The following is a 24,771-nucleotide window of genomic DNA, read 5'->3' as shown; positions in this document are numbered from 1 at the left end:
AATAAAAGGCAGATATTATTATTAAAATAATCCACAGTGCACCATTAATGATTATGCCTTTTATTATCTGACGTGAGAGACAAATATTTCAAAATTCTGCTGGCGGTGGATGAATCAGATAGTGTGTCAGCTGATATGGCTGTAGATCCATGAGGTGAACTTGTTAACCCTGGTGTAGACCCCTGGCAGGTTTGGTCGGCCACAGCCCGCCCCCCAGCTGACAATGCCCATGAGGAACCAGCGACCTCCGCCTGGTGCCTGACAGGTCAGCGGGCCCCCTGAATCACCCTGAGACAAAAACAGCAATGCAGAAAAAAACATATTTAACATCCAATGCTTCAAATACTCTGGTCTAAATTTAAATTCTGGGGATTATGGCTGATGCAGACAGATGTGAGCTCACCCTGCAGGCGTCCCGCTCTCCAGAGGATACCCCAGCACACAGCATGCGGGATGAGACGGGTCCGTAGCTTTTCTTACACTCAGTCTGACTCATTATGGACACCTCAGCTTTCTGCAGCACTGATGGCAGCACTTTGTCTGCAAAGGGCAGGATGTGGACACAGATCAAGCAACTAAAAGAAACGTTTTTACACATAACTCCAATGTTTAAGGAGAACTACAACAATAAAAGATTCCTTAAAGATGTCAAAGAGCAACTCTAATAGTGCTGCCTATGAGGAGCTCATTAAAGAGGTTTGATGCAACAAAAGATGAAGACAGAAATAGTTTAGTCGTGTTGGGAAAAAGGTTAAAGTAATTAAAGCAATATTTCAAAAGGTTGTCCATGGCAGTTTATAAGACACACATGATGCAGTAAAATTCATTGTGTGTATGTGTCATGTTCTAGTAACATGGTCTTGCATGACTTAATGTTCATGAGTGAGATTTAGGCAACTAAAATATATGAGTGCAATGTTAGTTGATGTCATTGGAGCAAAGATCATATAGAAAACAATATCTGGTGTTTCTTAAACATTGATTGTAAAGTATCCAAGTCAAAAGGTTAAAAGTTATATCAATGTATAAAATTCAAAGAGCCAATCTGAGTAACTGCTCACCCTCCTCAGAGCGGTATCCCCATCCGGTGACCCAGCAGCGGTGGCTGTGGGTGACAGTGTGGGACGGGGGAGGCAAGCACACAGGCTGCACCAGCGGGTTGAGGGATGCAGGCCAGGGCTTCTTCAGCTGCAGCAGAGCGATGTCGTAGTCAAACGTGTACGCGTTGTAATACTCATGCACCACAATCCGCTGGATCTCCGCCACATGTTTGGCACTGTTCTGTGTCAGCATGCCAAGGTGGGCACTCCAGTAACGCGGGTCAGACAGTCTGTAGGAGACAGAGATCGAGGAGACATTAAAGACATCACAAAGAGTGTAGATTACTCTGTCTTTCAGATAAACTCTTCGAGAAGTTAAAATGTCTTATACATCAAATGTTAATACAGCAAATTCATAAATTGCATTTCAGAAAATGATTCATTGATGTCCATTAAAAAAGAAAAATACCACAGCCTAATAAGGTCAAACTTTGAGTGACCAATAATTAAAAACTAAACACATTCATTTCATGTGTTTTATTTCACGACTTTAATGCAATGATCAGGTACAAATCAGATGTATAATTCAGTTATTCTAAAGGCTGTAATAAGACAACTATGTTCTTTTCTTGAACAGCTTGTCCTTATTGAAAAGGAAATTGAATAATATGTTAAATTTATTATTTTAGACATTGAGTCCTTATAATATAGCTATTACATTATTTTAAAATGAGATCAATCTGAGGGGTCCCAAAAAAATTACATGGATTACTTAATCAAGTTATATTCTGCAAAACAAATTAATATTTTTTTCTTCTTTTTCTTTTTGTCAAACTTCGAAAGGTAACACCATATGTTGTTTGCAAGGCCTGAATCCTATGACCTCATATTTAAAAAGTATCTCTCTGAAGGGTTACAAGCCAGAAATGACGAGAACAGCCAAATAAAAGTTGTCTTTCTGCTACTTGGAAAATGAAATGTAAGTATTTCATGTTGAATCCAGAAGCCACTACACTTATCAATAAAACAAAAAAAAGGATGTTGTTAAGCTGAGGTGGTACAGACTGACCGTTGCTTGCGGAAGCAGTGTGCTGCTGATATGAGCCAATCAGAGGAGAGGACAGAAGCACCACAGTACAGGTTACCAGAGAAGTGGAGGCTGACCTGCCAAGGCCACTCCCCCTCCATAGAGTTATCTCCGCCCACAATACGCTCTGCTCCTGCAGATGAACCCACCTTCGTAACCACAAAGGGGCGACCACAGGCTGTGGATGACACATGGGTGGATTTTTTATTTGTTTTCAGGTTATAATATACTGGATTTCGAAGCACAGAGCATGTGTTTGTGTAAAAAAAAAAAGGTCCAAGTTTGTGCTTATATGGATATGTTCTAAATACTGTGTGTCTCTGTTGCATATATAAAAATATCCCAAATACTATAATTTGAAATCTTTATATGTGGGCAGTGTTACTGCATCTGTTTACTGCAGCCTTATTAAAAAGTAGGGCTGTGTGTGTGTGTGTGTGTGTGTGTGTGTGTGTGTGTGTGTGTGTGTGTATAAATCTGTGCATGCACAGTATCAGCAAATGATCAAAGACAGGCCTGTTCCCGTCGCCTTGAGTCCCCACTGTGATCAAATTAAAGCAAACATTAGAGCTCTTACAGCAGGGTCCCCTCAGCGCTGCAGGTCAGCAGGTTCGGAGCACACAGCCCAGTGGATTATGAAATTACTACAACTTTCTCATGGAGCCACATTAAGGACCTGGCAGTGAAGTTTAATCACTAAATACCTACTGTTCATTAAGAAACAGTTCAGGTGGGACCAAATGTGTGTGATTTTGTGTTGCATCAGCTGGTCAATAATTAAAAGTGTCAAATAATTAAGGTGATGTTTTTTTTTATATGTGTATTTAAAATTATGTAAATGAATAATTTTCTGTCAGGAGTACCATGTACAGAGGCTGTAGTCCTACAAGTGTGTGACCCGGGTTCAACCTGTGGCTCCGTTGTCGCATGTCATTTTCCACTCCCTCTCTCTCTCTCTGGTTTGTTAACAGTGGTTAAAAAAACATAATTTCATCTTACAGAGTGTACAGCTAGTCTTATAAATATCTGTTTTGGACCATTGCATTGTACCAGATGATGATATAGATTAAATGTTATATCATTAAAAATCCATAATAATATTACTGAAAGTGTTTTTATTTCCTCTCCGACAGCTTTGAAGGTTTTTAGGACTGAAAACTTCTCCCTCCAGTCCACAGAGCAGTCTCTTCTCATGTGATGCCCAGTGATTGTTTGGCAGACGGCATGGAGCCCCTTTTACAAACTTAACAAATTTGGAAAAAACTTAGTTTTTAAGGCTGAATGGGTTGTGCAAAAGCATCAAGGTTGTCTTACCCTTTTTCATTTATTTTATGTGTAATGCAGGTTTTAAGTGCAATTTGGGTCATGTGGAATATATGTCGTTAACATGTGGATGGTTTTATTTTTAGTTTGTATTTATTGTTGGTACTGGGAATAGAGCTAAGTGAGTGCAGCTATTGAGTCCAAAACAAATACCACCAAGGGGACAATAAAGTGTATTTTAATATATCGTATCCCATTGAATCGCATGAACTTCAACATGTTCATTTTGAGCTGTTCATTCAGAGGGCTCACCGCAGTCGGCCTCATCACTGCGGTCCTGACAGTCATTCACACCATCACACTTTGCGTTCTTCTTCAGGATGCAGGAGCCACTTTCGCACTGATATCTGATGGCAGAGCACGTTGTTTCTGGACGATAAAAAAGGAAAACAAATGAATAAATGATTTATTGCTGGTTAAATGTCGACAGTAAAAAAAAAAGAGTAAAATTCATACCCTGAGTGCAGTTGATCTCATCTCTTCCATTGATGCAGTCTTTCTCTCCGTTGCATACAAACAAAGGATGCAGAGGACTTTCGCCTCCACAGTTCTTCGTTGGCCTCGCTTTGAAAATATGCAACATTTTTTTTTTTTTCAATGCACGACTACCTAAACAAGCAGTTTTGTGTAGCAGGTGAGAAGACTTACAACAGAAAACCTCGTCACTCTCATCCTGGCAGTCGTCCAGACCGTCACAGCGTCGGCTCTTCTCCACACACAGTCCCGTGGAGCACAGGAAGTGGCTCTCTGGACAGGCTGGGGAACAAGTGAGTGGGGAAAGAATTTTTTAAATGCATGTGAACTGATTCAAACAAAAAAAAGTGCAAAAACACAAGTACATTTTGTCCTGCTGTTTCCAGGGGTCTGATTTAGAGAAGCTTCTCTGATGAGGCTGTTTAACTCATTCACATTGTTAGATAGATAGATACTTTATTGATCCCGAGGGAAATTCAAACTTGTAATTTAACTCAGAATAAATGACAGCGTTCCAGCAATGTATAGTGTGCAATGTGTAATATAACATGATAGAAATATCAGAATGAATATTTCCTATAAAAATATATAAGAATAAAAATAAGAAGATTTTTTCGAGCCCACTGAAAAACAAAGTCATCCATACTGAAGTGCACTGAAGCACACTTGATCCATTTCCTTAAACGTATTCTGGCAGTTGTAATGACTCCCTCTCTGGCCCTGCTGTGCTTACGTTGGCTGATATTGTAGCTGCTGTAAGACGCCTGAAAAGGCTGAGCAGAGTTACGCGAGCTGCAGCGAAACTCCACCTCTGGACGGTGGTCAGCGACCCGAAACATGGTTTGATGTCCCACGTAGCTGCCACAGAAACTGTTGGAAGGAAAACAACCACCCAACACCAACACAGGATGATGTTGTGTTATGACTAGGTAAAGGTTAATAAAATCAAGAATGTACTGTAGGCTGAAGAAAACACGGTCTATGGAGATATTTGTAAAAAAAAAAAAAAAAAAAAAAAAAAAAATTCCATTAAATCTAATTGTATAAAGCGGTTGTAGCAACATACATGATATCATTGATCTTCCACCAGCCCTGGTCACAGGCCTTCATGTTCTTTGGTTTCAGTACATAGTTCTCAAAGTGTAACGCAACTCCTAAATCCCTGTTAGGGGTCTGAAAAAAAAATCAAAGCAGAACATGGATCAATAAAAGCTTTTTTTGGACAGCAGTCACAGTAACAAAAAGTCACCCGTAGTTTGAGGTGTCATGTAAGTGTGCGTGTGTTCGACCTTAAACTTCCAGGTGCAGGCACACTGAGGGGGCAAAAGGCTGGGGTAGAAGGGGCTGTAGATCTGCCCTGAGGTTTCAGGTTTTAACTGGGTCTCAATATGAGACATACAAACTGAGAGAGACAGAGATGGAATTTAACATTAACCCCCAGACAAAAGGGATCCAAAGACGATCACTCAACAAGAGAGAGTCTAAAACATCTTTCTAATAACCATCCACATATTGTTCATTTCTTGTTTATTTGTTTTTATCCATTCTTTGGGCGTTGTTAAAATGTAACCTGAAAGGGAAAATTCCTTTGATTCCAGACAAATTAAATTTCTGTGGATATGAATAAAAAGCTAAAAAAAAAGGTTGGGAACTACTGCATATAAAATAACTAGGTAAATATGGCATACTTTCCCCAGCAATGGCCTCAAAGTGTCCCCTGAAGCTCTTGTTGCCGTTAGTCATCCTGAAGGACAGCAGCATGACATTAGAGGTAGACACCAGGGAGAATGAGCTGGACACCGGCTCACACATCCTTCAAAAAAAGAGATCAACTTTAATAGATGCATGGTCTGACCTCATAAGGAGAGAAGTCAGCTGCAGGCTCACCTGTGCAGAATGCGCCCTCTCATGGGCAGCAGAGCATCGTACACAGTCAGAGCGTCATTCACACAGTCACTGGGCTCGATGTGGAACACGGAGACGGTCAGACGGATCAGAGAGCCGGGGACAGCCGTGAGTTTTACATGGCAGGTCACACCGCCCCATGAGGGGAAGACGTTTAAAGGGACACTTGACCCAGGAAGGTTGGCATACAGCTTATCGACACACTGTGAGCCTGGAAGGAGAGCCAACTAACTTTAAGACACAAAACATGCCATACAGTGTAGATTTGAAATTCAAGCTCTATCACCTACCTGCTCCATTTGATGAATAATCTGATCTCTGAACAGCTGCATGAAGACACAATAATCAATCTCTGCAAACACAAGAAAAATAAGGGTGCATGTTTGTACACTCAGACGCACCATTAATAAGGATGGAGTCTATGTCAACTGGGAGACCCAGCAGATAGCCTACAGAGGACCTGTTCTTCATGCTGGTGTGGACTGAGTCTCTAAATATGGCTCCCACACACTCCTCACACACTGCCGGGCTCTTCAGCTGAGGGACTACGAACACCATCCAGAAATGAACCAGCACACCGCCTTTGTTGTTGTTACTGTGTGAGGGAAAACAGTCCATTAAAAACAGTGATTTTTGTGTGGTGATTTTTGAATCTGAATTCAAAAGCACAAACCAAATCAAAATATCAGCTCTTTTTGCTTTCTTACGAATATGATTTACAGAGTCCCTGTACCTGAGGTCTGAAATGACAGCCTGCTTGTAGAGTCTGGCCACTGAAGACATCTTGTACACATTGCTCACCTGCAACAGCAGACACCTGCAATTAACACTAAGACTTCCTTAGATCTCTGTCAGAGGGGATCATCCTGTGAATAACAGGGTAACACAGATGCGTACCACGTGCTGGATATTGTTTGCCATGGATACAAACTCATGGGACTCTGCCTGGCGGTACTCAGGGATGAACTCCACATCGGCAACACGGAACATCCCAGCAAAGTACACTCCACTGTTGCTTTCTCTGCGGACTAAGGAAATCAAGACAAAATGTAAAGTTTAACTTATAGTTACAATTTAATCTAGATATACAGTATATTAGTTGCAAAAACATTACATTCTAGCAGATGTACAAAGCATGTAATGATGCATAAAACGGGGGGGTTAGGGTTATTAGCTTTGGGAACATGTTTGTAAATATATACATTGTTGCATTACAATAAAAGATCCAGTCACTTACATATGAAGACCCACAGCAGTGACCACATGACCACCACCACCACAAACACCACGCCTGCGATGATGATTGCAAGGTGTGGGATGTTCAGCAGATGGATCCAAAGCCTTTGGAGGCCCTTTGGTTTCCGTCGAGTCTTCCTGTACATCCTGCGGAGCATTTGAAGAGTGTGGTCCACTGTGGCCACCTCCACAGACACATCTGCAATCTACAGCCACAAAGTGGGGGGGGGGGGGTCACATACACACTCTAATGCCATCATGGTAGCTGGAAATTTTAGTTGCCGTTTTTACAATGCCACTTCAATTTGTGTGTTTTTTTTAAAGGGGATATGGTTAATGATGCTGAAATGGTATAAAAAGCACAAATAAGTATGACACTTTCGATCCAACACCAATTGCTGAGCCCTCAGGATTCAGAGTTGGGGCTAAAGGGGACGAAAGAGGATCATAAGAAAGCTGAACCATGTTGAGACTATCCCCCTCATATCACTGTATCCGATCCAGGTCAGCTAATTATCAGTACAGTAGACTAAATGACATGCTAATCAATCCTAAATGCATATAGTAATGTGCAAGCAAGTGTTTCCAATTGTACACATTTTCATAGATGCTTAAAAGGAACATCAATATTCAAAGGAAAAATGTAACATGTAGCAGATCTGCCACCAGTGATCTCTATTGATAATGGCCCCCATAAGTGGTAACTCGAGCTTATGGAGGCTAATGCCTGACAACCAGCAAAAGTAACTCCATAGCATACAGCGCTCTGCACTCATTGAGTTACCCAATGCACATATATTATTCATTCAGTGTCATCCCATACTGTGCAAGCGTCACTTAATCCATCACAAGTTAGCGGGGGTTTAAGATTCCCACGGGAAAAAAAAAAGTTTAACCAACATTTAATAAAGTAACATGACAAAAAGTGGAATTTAATTTTGTTCAAGCTCAGTTCAATCTTCAGGGTTTAATCCTGAGAGAAAGCTATAATCCTGATTAAGAAGTGACAGAAGGGATTCAAATTTCACCTTAAAAATCAACAAATAAAACACTGAACACTCCATGTTGACGATGTACTCACACTGGCAGCATCCTGTTGAGAAGAATCATCGTTATCTCCCCTCGTTGGCTTGTACTCCTCGCTTTCTGTGCCCATGACAAAGGCATCTCTTCAAACATCAATCATCTATTTCCTGTTTTGTGATTTTTAAGATCCATTCCCTTGAGAAGAAAAACTGCCGTGTAAAAACATCAGGAGACACACAAACGGTGTGAAGCCACCCAGCACAGCGTTTAGATGCACAGCCGAGGGGACAGGTGTGTGAAACCAGATCCTTCAGCAGGGAATGGGTAGCCGGTGATGGTAATGTTCCTCCTCCAGTGCTTTAGCTAATGTTTCATTCATTAACTTCTATCATCATTGCCTTATATTCATGGACTTCATAACAAGGTACAATCTTTCCTCATTTTTAAATATAAAAGCACTTTTTTCATGCACATAGAAGTAGAACTATTTTGAAGTAACAACATTTTGGTTCTGTTTGTTTGTACAAGAGTTTATTTACAGGGTTAACAGGGAAGGTGAGTGTCAGTTAATTTGTCCTCTAACCATTTTGTGCTCAGAGTTGACAGACTCGCAGCAAAAAGGGTCCAGCCTTTGACAAATAACTAAAACCATGTTCGTCGATGTAAAAGCGGAATATACATCTTTGTCATAATTAACATAAAAATAACTTTTCAGCTGGGAAAAAAAAAAGAGGGTGTGAGTCTCTTGGGTGAGCAGCATCTTTAACACACCAACAAAAGGGACAGTCAGTACATTAACACTTCAGTCATGCCTCTTTGAAAGTGAAGGCACTATACTTCAAAATACAACAAAAACAGACACACAAGAAAAGACACGAGAAACAAAACATTCACAGGCGGGGAAATACACGTGAAAAACAAAGTGTTCTTTGAGTCTTCAGGACTGTTTGGGGGTGCTCTGAACATGCACGAGGAAAGAAAAGAAGATGAGGGAGCACAGCCTCATTTTCTGAAAAAGGCGTTGCGTGTGATGCTGTACAACAGGTGATAAGGCTTTCGTTTTGGGGGCTCCGCCAGTGAAAAGACCTGCTGCTGAGGCACGCTGGTTGGAATGGTGATGTGACGCTGGTGAAGTGGGTGGAGGTTTTGGTGATGTGGTGGAACAGAAGTAGAGTAACCAATGGCTAAAAGGTAAACAGGCAAAACAAAACAAATAAATATGAAAGTCAAAATTAAGAAACAAACGTAATCAAATCTAAGTAAGGAGCTGCGTAACAGCCTGAGCTAAATACTTCCTTACTTTTGTTCTTCCCCTGTTTGGCTCTTCTCGCATTAACAATGGCCTGTTTTCTTTGCTCCTCGCTGATCTCCATGCCTGTCAGAGAACACACACAAAGGCACCTTCAGCTCAAAATATGCACGAACACCCCCGTTTTCCAACATTTTCCCCTGTTCACCTTTATTTGACATTATCCCACAGTAGAAGCTTTGCGTAATGAGTGAGAGGAATCCCACACAACTCACCCATTTCTTGGTCTTCCTTGACTCTGTGTCTCTCCTTTGCAAATGCCTCCAACCACCTCTGCTTGTCATCAGGCTTCCTGCAGCACAGCACACACACAAACTCCAGAGTGGATGCGTTGCGTAGCCGCATAGCGTTTCTCAGGGACAGGCCCAGGTCTGGGTCCCGCCCATCAGGCATATCCACCACCTCGGTCTGGTCCATATCCAGCCGTCCACGGTAGTGGAGCAGGTCTCTGCGCAGGACGTCTTTCTTACAGAAGACCAACTGGTGGTCAAACAAGAAGAAGCTGCGCTGTTGCATTTTTCCTTGTCTGACAACTCGGGTCAGCTCACCCGAGTGGATCAGATCTGAGCTGCGCTCCAACACATTGGATCCCTGGAGCAACACAGATGTGATTGATTTGTTTAATTTAATACTTAACGTAAGGTTGGCTTTCATATGCACAAGCTACTTTTTAATAGCTAATAATAAACTTAAAAAGAAGATTTTTCATCTTCACCTCCCAGCGTAGAATGGCCACCTGCCAGTGTGCGATTGTGTCGATGCTCTCAAGTCGTCTCTTCCTCTCGTTGATCAAACTCGCCACATTCTTCATTGCCTCATATGCTTCACTCACTCCACTGTAGTCACTGCGATTAATCAGGAAAAGGACAAAATGAGAAAAGGGTTCATGGGGAAACCAAGTAATCAAACCTCTGGGGCCACTAAGGTTTTCTTCCCTTAAAGGCTTTATATGCGATTTTTTGATCCAGCAGATGTCGCCCTTGAACACCAGCATAAAAAAAATTGCATTGTTGTGTTAGCATGCTAATGCTAGCGATCTTTATTATGCTCGTATCTTAACACTACATGTAAATTTACCCGAAATGAGCGTGATCTAGAAACACAGTTAAGCAGTGAGTACAGTATGTTATTCTTCTTTTCTCTAGTCCCTCAATTAAACAACTTTTATTTGCGAGGGGAGGAGTCAGCCGGCCGTCCCGGCAATGTCAACAAACTGAAAATATGACTCGGAAAACATCACAGACAGCGGGACTCGGGAATGTTACACCCATTGTAGACAGTCATTACTCAGAGTTATTTTCAGAGGATATACTTAATTTCTATTAAATTTAAGTGTGAAAAATCACATAAAGCCTTTAAATGTTTATTAACATATAGTCAACTTAAGTCCAGACAAGCTAATGACTGATCAACAAACTCATAGTTATTGGGTTGATTAATGTAAGCTGAAATTAGGCAACATTTATCATTCTGTAAGTAATATCCTGATTATGGATTCATTGTGATGCCCACAATTAGCTACGCTACAACGACAAGTGCTTCATGGAGTCAAGGTTTTGTTTTCATATGGTGATCTGGAAAAATATACGGTTGTACAGTCATAGCAACAACAACATTATTACAACAATAATGTAGATGGCTATGACCCACATGATGTTTATTATTTTATAAACTGGATGTGTGAGTGCAGGCTGGTTTCAAATGCAGTTGTAAGCCATAAAGGTTTTGTTGTTTTTATGTCTATTGGAGCCTAAAAATATCCTTAAAATTAGAAAGTGATGCAACATATTAAAGATTCATATAATAAGTATCATGATGTGAGTAATTCATGAGGAGTACCTGTGGTCTTTGGGGGTGTACTTCAGCAGTTCTCCCAGCTGTAGAGGGTATTTACAGATCTTTTGGACGGGTGTGAGCAAGAAACCAGCGATGGAAATGTCAATCATCTGCTGGAGAAGCCTGCAGGCCTCAAAGAAATGTTTGTATTTTCCTGACTTCATGAGACGCTGCAGCTCAGCAGAGGCTGCTGGGTGAGTGTTACAGTAGTCCGAGTAGATGGAGAAGCCCTCTCCCTTAGATGATAAGAGAACATTCAATGAAATCAAGTTAGCTGAGCTACTATATGTGTAAATAAGTGGGTTACACATTGATTAAGTGAATCTTAAGAGTGGTTTGTGTGTATTCATCACCTGCAAGAGAAAGCAGGCTCCTATTTCACTGAGATGTGGTTGCACTTTGTTGTACTTCTTCTCCAGATCTTTCAGAAACTGCCTCTGAAACCTGTAGATGTCCTCTATGTTACTGAAGATGGTCTTCAGCTGCAGCTCAGTGAACATGTCTGGGTGTTTGCGGCACTGACGGATGTAACCCTTGAAAGATATACAAAGCAGCATGTTGACATGGGGAATGGAAAAAGTTCAAATACTGGCCAACAGAAGGTGCTGGTGGGTGAATCTAAACATTTTGAGATAAGATACTTTATGTTTTCGTCAGTTAATTCTGAAACACAAAATTGACTCTATACTCTATCAAAGTTTTAAACTTAGAAGACAGATAAGACAAAAGCATCAAAGAAAAACCAGATGTTCAGGCATGTACCTCACAGATGTCCTTCAGGTGCTTGATGTAGATGCGTTCAGTATTCATGATTTCTTGAACCACATTGGTTCTCATCTGCTCCTTGTGCTGCGTGCTGTGCGTGTCTCTGGGAGCTGGGTCTTCTGGGTCTGCTACACTCTCCACACTCTCCGCACTCGAGTCCTCTTGGTTCACTCGCACCTGAAACACATCCAACACACACAATGACCTTCTGAACAGCACTGAAGTGATTTCAAGTCAGGATCACTTTAATAAATCGTGACATATTTGTGTGATTTGACAAATACAAACAAGCAAAAAAGGGGCAAGAAGGGAGAACAATAACTACTTAAGTTACAAAAGACTACTCCATATCACTATGGTAACAACATGTGCAGGTTTAACCAGCTCCTGTTCTGCAACATTGATTCAGCGTCACGCAATTACACAGCAGACGCCCATCTGCCAATCAAGTAACCTCACCATAGTTTCCACCGCCTGCCTAATCAAGATTCAACTGTCAATCAGCTGTGGTCGCTACAGAAACCAGTTGAACCTCTGAGGTTTGAACTCTTCCACAAACAGCACCGTGAGTAGGTTTGTTTGGAGCTGACCCAGTTTGTTAAGTCTTTTCTGTTCTGCCTGAGAGCAAACAAGAGTCGGACACACAGGTCAGGAAGTCCACTTACCCTCACAAAGCTGGAGGGGAACCAGGCCTCCCTGTCAGCCCCCCTGCCCCACCACCAGTCCTTGTGCGAGGCATCCAGGACACGGATAACGTCTCCAGCTTTGAAGGCCAGCTCCTGCTCCTCCATGGTCACATGGTCCCAGAGAGCCTCAGCGTACACTGTGTGTCCAGAGCTTATCCACTGAGAACACACACACACACACACACACACACACACACACACACACACACACACACACACACACACACACACACACACACACACACACACACACACACACACACACACACACACACACGCACACGCACACGCACACGCACACGCACACGCACACGCACACGCACACGCACACCAACAAGATAAATATACAATTACATGCTGGATGAGCCCGTGTCTTACATGTTAGATTATGTCTAGACTTGGGACACAGAGGCGGTTGTGAGTTCTGTTGAACTGCTGCCAAACATCTTGAAGCCACACACATGAAAACATTTTACATGGCTGTATAAGAACCAAGCATGCAAAAAGATAAATGTTGCATCATAAATTAGACACCCATTCTTGGAGAAGATGTCAACGAGTGTTGCAACGTGACAATTTCCCCCCAACAGCCTTACCTCATTGAGCACCGAGAGCTCCACCCCCAGCTGGAGGTAGGGCGTGCCATCAGTGAGCTCATCAAAGCTGCCCTCCTCCTCACTCACGCTGTCATCAAGAGTTGCTGAGCACCCCGACATGCCATCTTCAACACATACACAGAGGTTAAAAACTGTCCTTTTGAAAACCAAGATTTTAACAATCCAGAAAACAAATCACAGATGCAGGTACACCCACGCCTGGCTCCACACCAGCATTTTCTTCCAACACACTTATTGACATTCCCAGACTCAGCTTTTCCCACACACTAAAATATGGGATCAACAACAACCCCGGTTCTCACCGCTGAGCACTCTGTGGAGCTTACGCCGTCCGACGCGGTCCAGCCCGATGGGGGTGCTCTGGGAGAGGGTGGAGGGGCGGAACCTGGCTGATACTGCTCTGTAGGGGGGCACCTGGTGGGAGGGGATGGGTGGCCGTGACCGGGGCTACAGAGAGGACAAGAAAAACATTCAGGCATTTAAAAAGAGCAAACTTTCTCAGGCTTTCATCACTTGATGACTTCATATCACTTATTAGAAATAAAACAGACCAAAAAACACTAATCCCCAAGAACTTGATCAACTGTTTTGAAAAATGAAGAAGATGCAACTAAATGAACCTGGTCTGAATAGTACAGGAAATTGGATAGGAGTACACGATATGAGTAATTAAATGCTGGAGGGGGTCCGATGTGGGGTTGATTCTGGCTACATGTTAATACACAATATTAATGATTGTATATTTTTCATATCCTGGTTGTATTTTGTGTTAAGGGATGCTGTCATATATTCTGTACTATGCTTTAACCATGAAATGCTGCTGCCCTGTTATACTACATTTCCGTTTATAAGTCATGCATTCCTTTTTTTCTATCCAAATGTTTTAGTATTTATTGTCAATGACAGCAAAAAATATATTTGTGGCAATTTTATTGACAGCTGTAATACCAGTTACATTTGCTTATCTATAGTTTGAATTCTACCGTGAGAGATTTATACTATGGTAAATATTAATGAATTTAAATTAGGATGTTTGCCCACATTAAAAAGCTTTTTATTTCTTTGAGAGTCATTGCAACTGATAACAAAAATAATATGAATGCTGTGTTTCCTGAAGTCATGAAACAGTGATATGTTTTTAGGCAGTTATACCTTAGAAAGCTCGTGATTTTTACTTACAGAAGGACGGCGGCCATCCTTCTCCTCAGCATCAGGACAAAACACATCCACAACTCCTATCACAGAGATTGGCCGCTGCTTACTCCCTTGTATGTCTCCGTTTGACATGCTGCAGCTCTCGAGGCTTTCTCCATTCCCGTAGATGTTATCACCACTGCAGTCTTTATGCAAAGATGCTTTTGCTGTCCTATCCTCACAACACAACTCGGCCACTTCCTCAGGAATGGAATGCTTCCTGGAAACGAGCTGTGCGTAATCAGAGATGGGCCGAGGTCTAGGGCGTCCATTCCTTCTCCTGGGCTTGATGGAGGATGTTTCTGTCGAATCTGGTGAAGCGTCTGTTGATGATGTTGGAGACTCTGAGAGGCATGCTGGAGAGATAGGAGGAGGAGTGCTGCTGGTTGCTGGTGAGGTATCCTCTGTTTGGAGAAATGATTCTGACTGTTGTGTTTCTGTTGACATCTATGGAGCAGAGAGAAAAGAAACTCGTCAAGATGAAGATATTGACTGTCCTGTGTTCGATGACCTGCAGTTTACATTGATTACCAGTAAGAACATAACGTCTGCTGGGAACATCTGTTAATCAGAAACAGAGGAAAAACTGTACTGCAATTCATAAAAGTTCAAATTAGGAACACATTTCTTTGTTGAATCTCAAGTTAACACCATAAGAATCAGTGTTTAATCATTTCAATGAACTTGATCAGGATTCTCATGAGCAACTTGATTTACTGGTCCGAGTATTAGACTTCGCACAGGGATTGGCTAAACAAATTGAACAAAATAAAACCCCCCGAACATATCAATGTCAAACAAAGACAAACTAAAACAGCACTAATATTCCACAATGAAATGTCATAATACTACATTTACGTCTGAATGTTTTGTAAGTGCAACAGGCAAGTATTTTGAATGGTTACTCATTTGGAAATTGTTGTTTTAAGTCTGTTAGTCAGCCTGAGACTTCGAACCTCACCTCTTGGTTTTCTCGATCGTGGTCCGGTCCTCGGCATATACATTGGAAAGGCACACAGTGGACTAGCACCATTATGAAAAAACACTCAAAAAACGTAGACTGGCCTGGGTCCGAGCCCAACCTCCTTTTTTACTTGAGGCCAGTAAAAGCCACTCGACTTCTCAAGTAAACAAATCTGATTTTTAACGTTCATTAAAAAGGTAAAACACTGCTCTCGAACAAAACACATGTCCCTGTAAAAATTGTTTATGGTCCTGTCTGCATGTTACTTGCTGTCCCAGGCCCAGTGTTCATGGTGCTGGACTTTGACCCACCGTGCTTCAGCTTCAGTGGAGAGGGGCAGACGTGAGGTGGGGGCTGTTCTCACTCATAGCTGACTTTCTACAGCAGCAGGACTATGGAGCTGTTTTGCGCAAGGGCAACTAATCATAAACAAAGCCTAATCATTAACTCTGCTCCTTCAGCGTGCATGGAAGCATGTGACCTCACTACAGCAGAAATCAGTTTATCAAGCACTGACAGGAAAGAACAGTGAGGAACATTTATGCCTACGTCATTATGTATTTGGCATTGAAGGGGACTTTGGACACACACTTACAGATCTACCCTGCTCTAATGTGTGCTCCTTTAACACTAGTAGTTATTTTGGTGGATTAGAATCATGCCAGATTCAAAGATCACTTCATAGCTTCACTTCCTCAGACAAGGGTCAATGCCATTCAGCTAGAAGATTGGCAATCCAATAATGATCATGCCATTCTAAGATTAAAAGGAACACATTCAACCTTTTCTGTCTGTCAGTGCTTGCTTCGTTTCTGAAGATTTACAGAAACCCTGTTATCTAATGATTCCCAATCCCATGTTTCTGTCAATGATAAAGGTGCAACTGATGTGTGAGCATGTGAGACTTTTTGCTGCTTTCAGATCTTTGAGCTGCAGTATTTGTCAGCAGTAATCAGACACACCAGTAGCACAAAGATAACAAGGCCAGCTTGATGTCATCATTATTGTTACACACATGTCTCCCGTTTCATGTGAGAGAAACAGGTGGAGCCGACAGCTAACAGAAACATAACTATGTAAAGTTTTAGCCAAGGCAGTTGAATTGTTCAACATAAGAGCCCCCTTTATCTTAAAGCACCTGTAAGCATCTTATGTTGCGTGATAATATGGGCGGCTGCTGAGGATAAAGTGGTAGGTCTTATCTTTGCTGATCATGTCTGTACATGTGTGCGAAGACTTCTTTACAGAAACATGTCGTCCTTACTCCTAATTTCCAACTCACTGCAAAAATGTTCCGGCAAATATATAAACATAGCCTCTTTCTGCCAGTATGCTGTGTATTGTTTGCCAGGAATCTGACTCCGTCACAGCAATGACAGGCAGTCAGAATAAATACGATAGATATGCATCTTCTATCTGGGGGTCTATTAAGCTTTTGTAGGTCACATGGAAGAATAAGCATTCAGCTGAAAGTGCTTCATAGCCAATTTAAAACTTTTACAGTAGATTTATCACATCTTTTCTTTTTTTACCTCGTTCGGTATCTCTTCTACCTCAGTCTCTTCTTGACTTTGTGATGGCTCTTCTTGGTTCAGTGGAGATGAATCATATTCTGCAGTCTTTTTAAAATCACTTGTTGTGGCTTCACTCAGAGTTTCGTAATGAGCAGAGAAACCAGGTGAGGTCTGCTCTGTCTCCACAGGAATCGGGCTGATGAGGACCTGGTGCTGCTGTAGGCCGACATCAGGCTGTGAATAAACTATAGGGTTGTGTTCGGCAGACAGGACCCTGGCTCTGATGGGCGAGGGCCGCCGCTGTCGCTCACTGGTTGTTAGGCAAGGCACGCGGCGGGAGTAGTCGTCATGGAGACGGCTCAGGGGGGACATGGGCGAAGGAGAGGTGGAGCTTGGGGACGGACTTCGCCTCTGTCTGACAGTCATATCAGTCAGGCTTCCTACTGGCTTTAGCATCGGCCCCTTGGTCTTTACAGGGATCTTTCTCCCAGCGTGGCCACGGAGGTCCACTGAGGATGCACTGGCTGTCCTCTGGATGCTTGGTGCCTCATTTGATGGGCAAGTTCTCTGGGGTTCTTCCTGAGAAGATTGAGGTCCTGGGGCTGCTGCCTTGCGCCTGAAAGGTGCCTTAAATATGTGAAGATTTTCAGCGCTTTTGCTCAGTCTGCTCAGCACCCTTACATTTGTGTTAGGATTCATGATCCTTGTTTGAGAATTGGTCTTTGATGTCTGATCTGGTTTCTGGCTGTCTGTGACTTCATTTGTGCTTCTTCCTGGAAGTCTCTCATTCCCCGTGTCAAATAAAGAGATGCGTCCTGCTCCATACGCTCTCCTGATACTCCTTGAAAATCGTGCATTGCGTGAGAGACCATCTCCTTCATCAGTTTCCTCATCGTCATAGTCCTCAATATCTGATCCACACTGGCACATCACTGACAACTTTTGGCCAGAATGACCTCCGTTAGACACACTGTTTCCTCCTGAAAACTTTAAATGATTTGTTGCATCGTCTGGACCAGGGCCAACATTGGCTACAACCATACCATTAGTCATTTCCTGATTTGAATATGGGATTTGATCTCCCTCTTGGCCGATTGTCCCTCTACTCTGTATACCCTGTAGCACAGAGGACCGGAGCTTTTTAAAGGAGTCCACAACACCGAGTCCTGAAAGACCTGACCAGGATTGGGGGGCAGAGTCGCTGCCACTGCTGTTAGAAGAGGTGGGACTGTCAGTGGATGTACTATGAGCATTGATGGGACCTTTCCTGGAGTTAGAAAAAAGCCTCATAATTCTTGCGGAGTAAGGCTTTCCCTCAGGCTGACCTATAACAGGGTTGGACCAGGCAGAGGAGTTTATTTGGTTTAATTTGTTTTCATCAGGACCTGCAGTCACTGGCTGAACTTGGGCGCCACACCCAGACAGCAGATATGGCACCTCACTTCTATCAGCTTGAGTGTGGAATGGGTATATATCACTGAGGGGTCGGCTTCGGATCAGCGGGTCAGCTTTAGCGTTTTGGAGGATCGGGAGAGGGTCCTCACTTGTGGACAAGATCCTGTCCTTCTGTTCTGCCTGCAAAACACAACAGAGTTTAAATGTAGGGATTTTAGGAAGTTATTTACAGTACTATTTTCTCAGGAAAAGGTTATGCACAAAGCATAATCATGACATACAGTATGCCAATGAAGATGGGAGGACATGTATGGACTATTGTGTGTTTACAGAACAGTGTCCTGTTGTATGTTAATGAGAAAGACTGAATGATATATTAAGACACAGACTAACAGAAAGACATATCCATCATTGTGTACAGGGTCCAGAGTAGTGAGACATCTGTCACTGAAAGCACTCTGTGCATTTGTCCTTGGTGCTGTATTTCAGCGTCCAAGGAGAGCTGAGGCCCTGGTTGGGGCGGTGTTGTGCTATGTCCAACTTAATGTGAGTGTGTGTGTGACTCAGGGCACTGGCTAATGCAGCTGAGCCTTTGAAGTGGGGCTTTGTGAGCGTGACTAAGCAATAAAATTTGCTAATCCATTGTGATTAATGAAATAAATTGCCCAGTTTCCCCCCAAATTGCGTAGATGAGGTGATGTTCAGGGGGAGGGTTGTGTGGTCTTCAAATCAGTGAGATAATCTAACATGCTCTATCGTAATACACAGCGAGTCCTGATTGTTTTTCATTAGAGAATTCCTACCAGTTAACCCATTTCACAAAGGTAACAGTTTGATGTAATAGTAGAAAACTAAAAATATAACACAATGTTAACAATGCTTTTCTATTTCAGAAAAGTCCAACTTTTTCTTCGTGGAACAATTTTGACTGATGTTTAAAAAGCTCTTAGATGACAGGTCAGGATTTCTCTATGGCTTGGTACTTTATAGATAGATAGATAGACAGAATCTTTATTATCATTGTATACAATGACACAACAAAACTTTGTTAGCAGCAATCCTAAACAGCAGCGTTTACAAAAACAACAACAACAAAAATACATTTGTGGTGATATGAAAGAGAAATATGCAAAAAGTGGCCAGAGCAATTGCTGTTCAGTGAATGAATGATAATAATAATAATAAATAATAGACAGTTGTGGTGACTGAAAGAATATATACAGTTATTATTTTTGCAGTGACTGATTAGGTAAACAAATAAATATAGAAAGATATAGTGCAAATAAGTGAAGTTATAGTGCAGTGACAGAGTATATACAGTTATTATTGTGCAGTGACTGGATGAGTAAATAAACAGTTTTAGTGCAATGAATGAATAAATAAATAGACAGTTAAAGTTAAAGTGCAGTGACTGAGTAAATAAATAGACAATTATAAAGCAGTGAATTACAAAGTAATTGCACAAGTAATATTGAACAGTTATCAGTGGTTAGGTAATTAGTAATTTATATATTACAACAAAAGTATAAGTTCAATTATGAAATGACGAAGCCATTAAAACTACAGTCCCATTGGGGCATTTTTTTTTACTTTGTCCTGAAAATAATAACTAATTTCTAGCCCTATGTAGCATTTATGTACATAGGGCTATATACGTATTTTCTTAATTCCCCTGCATCCAGACAAATTAAATGAAGAATAGTTTAGCTAATCAGTTATTTTACAAAATATTTAACTTACTATGTTCTCATCTGATCTTATTTTATGTCTTGAGAACAAACATCAACCCAGGTTTTGTTTGTTGGAATAATAATACAGTAGCACTGCATCAATGCTTACTTTTTAATGTTCTTGAATGATTTATCGCAGTTACATTTTGTATTTTTCAGGTATTGTAAATAAACTGTTGTCATTTTGCAGCAACCCATTTTTAAGCTCTGAAGGCAGTGTTGCTTCCACTGAATCCTTTGTTGACATGTAGGGAGTTGCAGGGATCCTGGAACGCTACCATGCCTCCCGTCCCTGTGCCTGTTCAGCAGCAGATGGGCTTTCTCAATCAAACTCTCTGTGGAATCTGCTGTCACTTCAACCAGCTCGCTCCATCACACCGAGCACTTATGTAAACACAGAGCCGCCGCTGCCAAGCACCACTGCTGACAGACAGTAAACACCCCTCGTGAACAATGTGCTGCTTTCAAAGCTAAGCTGAATTGTCTTCTTGTACTTTCTCCTCCTCAGTTGCAGAGGAATCACATTGTGTCGCAACTGGAAAATAGACGGGATCAATTGTTTTCTATAATCAAATGAGAAAGATCAGAGATGGGAAAGGAATGTCAGCTCGGGAAGCTTGTTTTTGTTTTCCTCAAATCATGCCATCAGCCATTCTACCAACTGTGCTATCACCTTGCTGCCTTCTTTCTACACTTGGCGCCAAATGTCACGGGCCAGTTGGTGTTCAGTAAGACTTGGCAGTGATGTTAGTCAGAACCAGATTGGAGCAGGTGGCGCTTGTGATATTTCACAAAAAAAATTACAGACTAAAAAATTGACAACTCATATGCAATAGACTGTATTCTGTAATAACTCAGATAGTATGTTAGATTATGTGTATTTTCCTTTAAAAGCCATATTATGTACTACCATATATCTAGAATATATACAATAAACTAATGGACACAATTGTTTCACTGTTGAGTCAGTTAGTAGACCAAACTTAACAGTTTCACAAAAAAGTGAACAAGAACAGCAATTTTCTTAATTATGAAACACTGCTCTGCTTTGTACTTAAGGGGCTGTTTTTTTAACAACAAATAAACAGTACAGGACATGAGATGAGATGAGAGAGATGGAAATATTGACACAATTCTGAAAAGTCTAGATAAAAAGATTGATAAATATAAGTTCTTGCATCTTTTCATTTCCATCAACTGAATAAAAATAAACTACATAAAAATGTTTTTAAAAAGGCGTCTATGACATCCATAACAACAGCTCTGCATATTGCAACATCCAGACAAATACTACTTACGTTATGTTAATCTTACGCCCGACTGTCTGTCAATGCAGATCACTTCTACAAAGTTTAACTTTCCTTTATCAGGATTGCATTGCCCGCTCCAAGATCACTGCTGCTCTCATTCTTCCTCCTGCTTAACTGTGGAGGGAAACAGCACTCTGGGGCCCTGGTCCAGAGTTAATTAAGAGCTCAGGGAGGAGTCCCCCCCCCAGACACACATACACACACACACACATGGGAGTACATGGGAGCCAGCTGGAGCCTGCCTCAGATTAGACTCCTGGAGAAGAGGATGAGCACGCACCCAGATACCAACATGTGTACAAGAGCTAAAAGAATTCACTCCAAAAACACATGTGCAATTAGTTTGAGCATCCTTTCTCATAGTGCACGGCCTAAATCCATGTGTGTGTGTGTGTGTGTGTGTGCGTGCGCACATGCATGCACAGAGCTGAGCAGGGAGGAAGCCACTTAAATCATAGACTCCCTTCCTGTTTGGCTAGAAATCCCAGGCGGTTACGTAAGGAGTAATAAATGCATAATGAGCAACCTCCTACCCATAGTTCACCTCTGCAAAGGTATGTCTTGCCAAAGGCGAGGATAAAACAAATTTGGCCAAAATGAACTGAGTAATAAATAGAAAGACCCCCAGACAGAAAAAGACAAGAGAGAGTAATGCAGTCATTTTCCATTCTCAGGCTTAACTGTGACGGACACAACCACCCTGCAGCAACACAACCATTCCTCTAAGCTGTTACTGAACTGCTCGTCAACTTGTATCCATGAATGAAAGCTGTGAGGAAACTTTCCAAAAGAGCTTCCATAATACACAACATACACTATTTTAAAGAACATATGTGAAACTTCAGTGAACAGATTTTCATTATCTGAGACAAATTTCCCTGAGTTTTGTCTCTCAGGTGCCAGCATCTGGCAAGATCAAGAAAGCCTTGACATTATTCCATATTAAACATTTTAATCCTTATTACATTTTTATTTTTGTCACAATACTGTTTACAAGAAGAGAGGAAAAATGTGAACAGGAAGCCGAAGGACTGTGAGGCAACTGAGTGCATGCATTCATGTAGTGTGTATGTTTATGAATGTATAGTTTATTCCTCTTTCATCCAAGTAATAATCTGATTAAAAGAGCTTTTCCAGTCTGTGTTTAGTGCTAGTTTCATCTACACATGATAGCTTAATCAGGGGGACAACTAGGCTATTCAGCACTGATGGAGAGTGACACCCAAAGCTTGGAAACAGCCCATCAGGGCTAAAACTGCAGAGGATTACTTGGCTTCTGTGCACTCTACATTTCAAGGGTGTCAATTAAGAATTAAAGGCCAAAAATACCAACAACAAAAAAACAGTATCCATAGGAAACATGTCTCTCTTGTTTGGTAAACTTCAATAAACACAGATAAACAGCAATCAAGTATTTTGTATTGATCTGAATGCAAATAAATCTGGCATGACCACATGTGCCATGATCAGGTGAGCAGACTTTGGTTCTGTTTCCGAGTTAAAGTGTCATATTTGTTTATGGCCTAGTTCCTCATTTTTTAATCCGGCAGAAAGAAGGAGACTAAGAGACACCACGCCCCTTTCTATAGAGCGTGGGAAGTACAGGTACAGGCCAGACCAGGGAGTGTCTCACAGAGGCAGCCACATACTCACCTGATCTGCTGCAGACTGTCATACAGAGACAGCCGGACAGAAATCGAACACCACACAGGGCGCAAGGCTTAGTGAGGACAAAACAATACTGAGACTCAATGTCAACGGTCAACAGTGTTGCCTGACAGCTGTGCAACAATAACCAAGAGGCTGCTGTATTCATCAAAAACATTAAAACAGAGAGATTCTCTAGAGCTCAGTGTAGTAATATTACATCATCCAACGCATCATTGCCACTCTTGCGTGGGATTGGAAGAATTTTTTTGGACAATATTTCTCTGATTCAAATGATTCAAATGTATTTTTTGACATTTGAGCAAAACTTCATACACCTGATGTAGGCCTTTTTTTTTTTATATCCCCAATAAAGTAGAGGACTCTAACCAATAAATGATCCCGACTTTACACTTTATCACCAAGTCCATCTGGGCAGCTCTGAAAACAAGCCGAAGCACTTGTGAGTGAAGTCCTACAAGAAGACTAACTAAGGAAATGTTATGAATGAAAGGGAATCTGATACAAGGATCTATGAAAGGAGATTATACTGAGTACTTTTTTTAAGCTCACAGAGGACTAAGGGCCAAACTGCTTATTTATTTCTGCATTCATTAACTTTCTTTTCGCCATAAAGCTCTTTGTAGTTGAATCCCCCCCCCCCCCCCCCCCCTCTCCCCTCCTTTACCCACTCCCCTGCCTGGCATCTCCCACATCACTATAACAACCCAGGCTGTAATGCACTACAATAACCCCCTCTGGTCCCGTTTAAAACTGAGACTACAGGAGGGAAAATCACTGCAACTGTACTGTGACAAATGAATAACATCAATAAATTTAAATGGTGGACTAAATTAGGATTCGTTGTGCAGTTGATAGAAAACTGTCTCACCTTGCTCATAGTCGCAGATGATGTCCTCCTGACCTTTTTCTCACATCAACAGGGCAGCTGTGGCTTGTTGCTCAGCCATAGTGGGGTAAGTCTGGGTTCCTTTAAGATCCAACAGCTTGCTGCCTTGCACTCGTCGCCTTCTCGCAAAAAACATGTCGACTACACACGACAAGTGCTCTGTCTCTGCTAACTAGTCACCCCCGCAACATGTCGAGACAAATGACTGGCTGACTCCTTAAACTCACAGGGCTAGCACCTCGAGCTAATTCACGAGCTCACTCATCAAACTTCTGTATTGCGCAAGCTCTTGCGGTTTTAAATTTCGCTTTCGTAGACCGGCAAACACTTGTGGTAGTCAAGCAAGTTGGCAACATAAGCACAGAATCGTCCAAAACCTTAGGAAAGTTGCTCAAGAAAAGCTCAAAATTTCGCTTTAGACTCCAGTTAAAAGAGGTCTTTCTTGGAGGAGTGAGCTGGCGAGCATCCTTAATGCACTTGTTGCAGTGTTTGCAAGGGGCGGGGCCTATAAAGGTTAGGATTGAGGTTACTGGTTGACCGCAGCGTGGCCATTCTACTGACAGCCAATCATAAGTAAGCAGACTAGTCGGTGACCGAAAGGCCCCGCCCACAGTGGAGCGCTCTTCATTGAAAGAAAAAAATGGAGAAGACAATGCAGCGTGTAGCCTATTTCCTGCGGCTCTTTGAAGACAAAAAAAGACTGGACCTTCCAGTTGTCACTGCACCGTCTTCCTCGTGCCATGTCACTTTATCATGCCGTGAAAGTTAATGTCTCGGGTATTTCTGTTGTGCATGACTCTCCC

The 24,771-nt window shown here is 41.9% G+C and overlaps 2 protein-coding genes across 2 annotated transcripts; both read right to left on the bottom strand.

The window, feature by feature from the left end:
- Positions 1-44: 44 nt before the first annotated feature.
- tmprss7 (transmembrane serine protease 7) lies at positions 45-8,494 on the bottom strand. Its single transcript, XM_061064724.1, has 18 exons — positions 8,147-8,494; positions 7,067-7,271; positions 6,727-6,857; positions 6,563-6,630; positions 6,231-6,424; positions 6,120-6,155; positions 5,812-6,040; positions 5,613-5,737; positions 5,214-5,326; positions 4,991-5,097; positions 4,658-4,794; positions 4,099-4,206; positions 3,907-4,014; positions 3,703-3,819; positions 2,110-2,305; positions 1,062-1,330; positions 404-540; positions 45-288 (listed from the first exon to the last, which is right to left on the bottom strand). The coding sequence occupies exons 1-18, from the start codon at positions 8,219-8,221 to the stop codon at positions 127-129; spliced, it is 2,517 nt and encodes an 838-aa protein (XP_060920707.1). The 5' UTR covers positions 8,222-8,494; the 3' UTR covers positions 45-126.
- A 100-nt stretch (positions 8,495-8,594) lies between these two features.
- spata13 (spermatogenesis associated 13) lies at positions 8,595-24,410 on the bottom strand. Its single transcript, XM_061064720.1, has 13 exons — positions 23,951-24,410; positions 16,995-18,551; positions 14,484-14,945; positions 13,607-13,751; positions 13,284-13,408; positions 12,667-12,846; positions 11,999-12,178; positions 11,590-11,769; positions 11,240-11,472; positions 10,116-10,245; positions 9,616-9,991; positions 9,392-9,466; positions 8,595-9,275 (listed from the first exon to the last, which is right to left on the bottom strand). The coding sequence occupies exons 1-13, from the start codon at positions 23,957-23,959 to the stop codon at positions 9,094-9,096; spliced, it is 3,834 nt and encodes a 1,277-aa protein (XP_060920703.1). The 5' UTR covers positions 23,960-24,410; the 3' UTR covers positions 8,595-9,093.
- Positions 24,411-24,771: the final 361 nt, after the last annotated feature.

Source organism: Labrus mixtus, chromosome 19, assembly GCF_963584025.1.
Source record: "Labrus mixtus chromosome 19, fLabMix1.1, whole genome shotgun sequence".
Lineage (NCBI taxonomy): Eukaryota > Metazoa > Chordata > Actinopteri > Labriformes > Labridae > Labrus > Labrus mixtus.
The sequence above is the reverse complement of the archived record's forward strand: the minus strand, read 5'-3'. Positions and strand labels throughout refer to the sequence as shown.

Excerpts from the sequence above, each read along its gene's own strand:
- tmprss7 (XM_061064724.1), bottom strand. The coding sequence starts at position 8,221 with ATGGGCACAGAAAGCGAGGAGTACAAGCCAACGAGGGGAGATAACGAT. Across the intron at positions 6,041-6,119 it reads TTATTCATCAAATGGAGCAG|GCTCACAGTGTGTCGATAAG; the intron begins GTAGGTGATAGA and ends CTCTCCTTCCAG. Across the intron at positions 1,331-2,109 it reads CACTGCTTCCGCAAGCAACG|ACTGTCTGACCCGCGTTACT; the intron begins GTCAGTCTGTAC and ends TGTCTCCTACAG.
- spata13 (XM_061064720.1), bottom strand. Across the intron at positions 13,752-14,483 it reads AGGATGGCCGCCGTCCTTCT|CCCCGGTCACGGCCACCCAT; the intron begins GTAAGTAAAAAT and ends TCCTCTCTGTAG. Across the intron at positions 11,770-11,998 it reads ACCTGAAGGACATCTGTGAG|GGTTACATCCGTCAGTGCCG; the intron begins GTACATGCCTGA and ends ATATCTTTCAAG.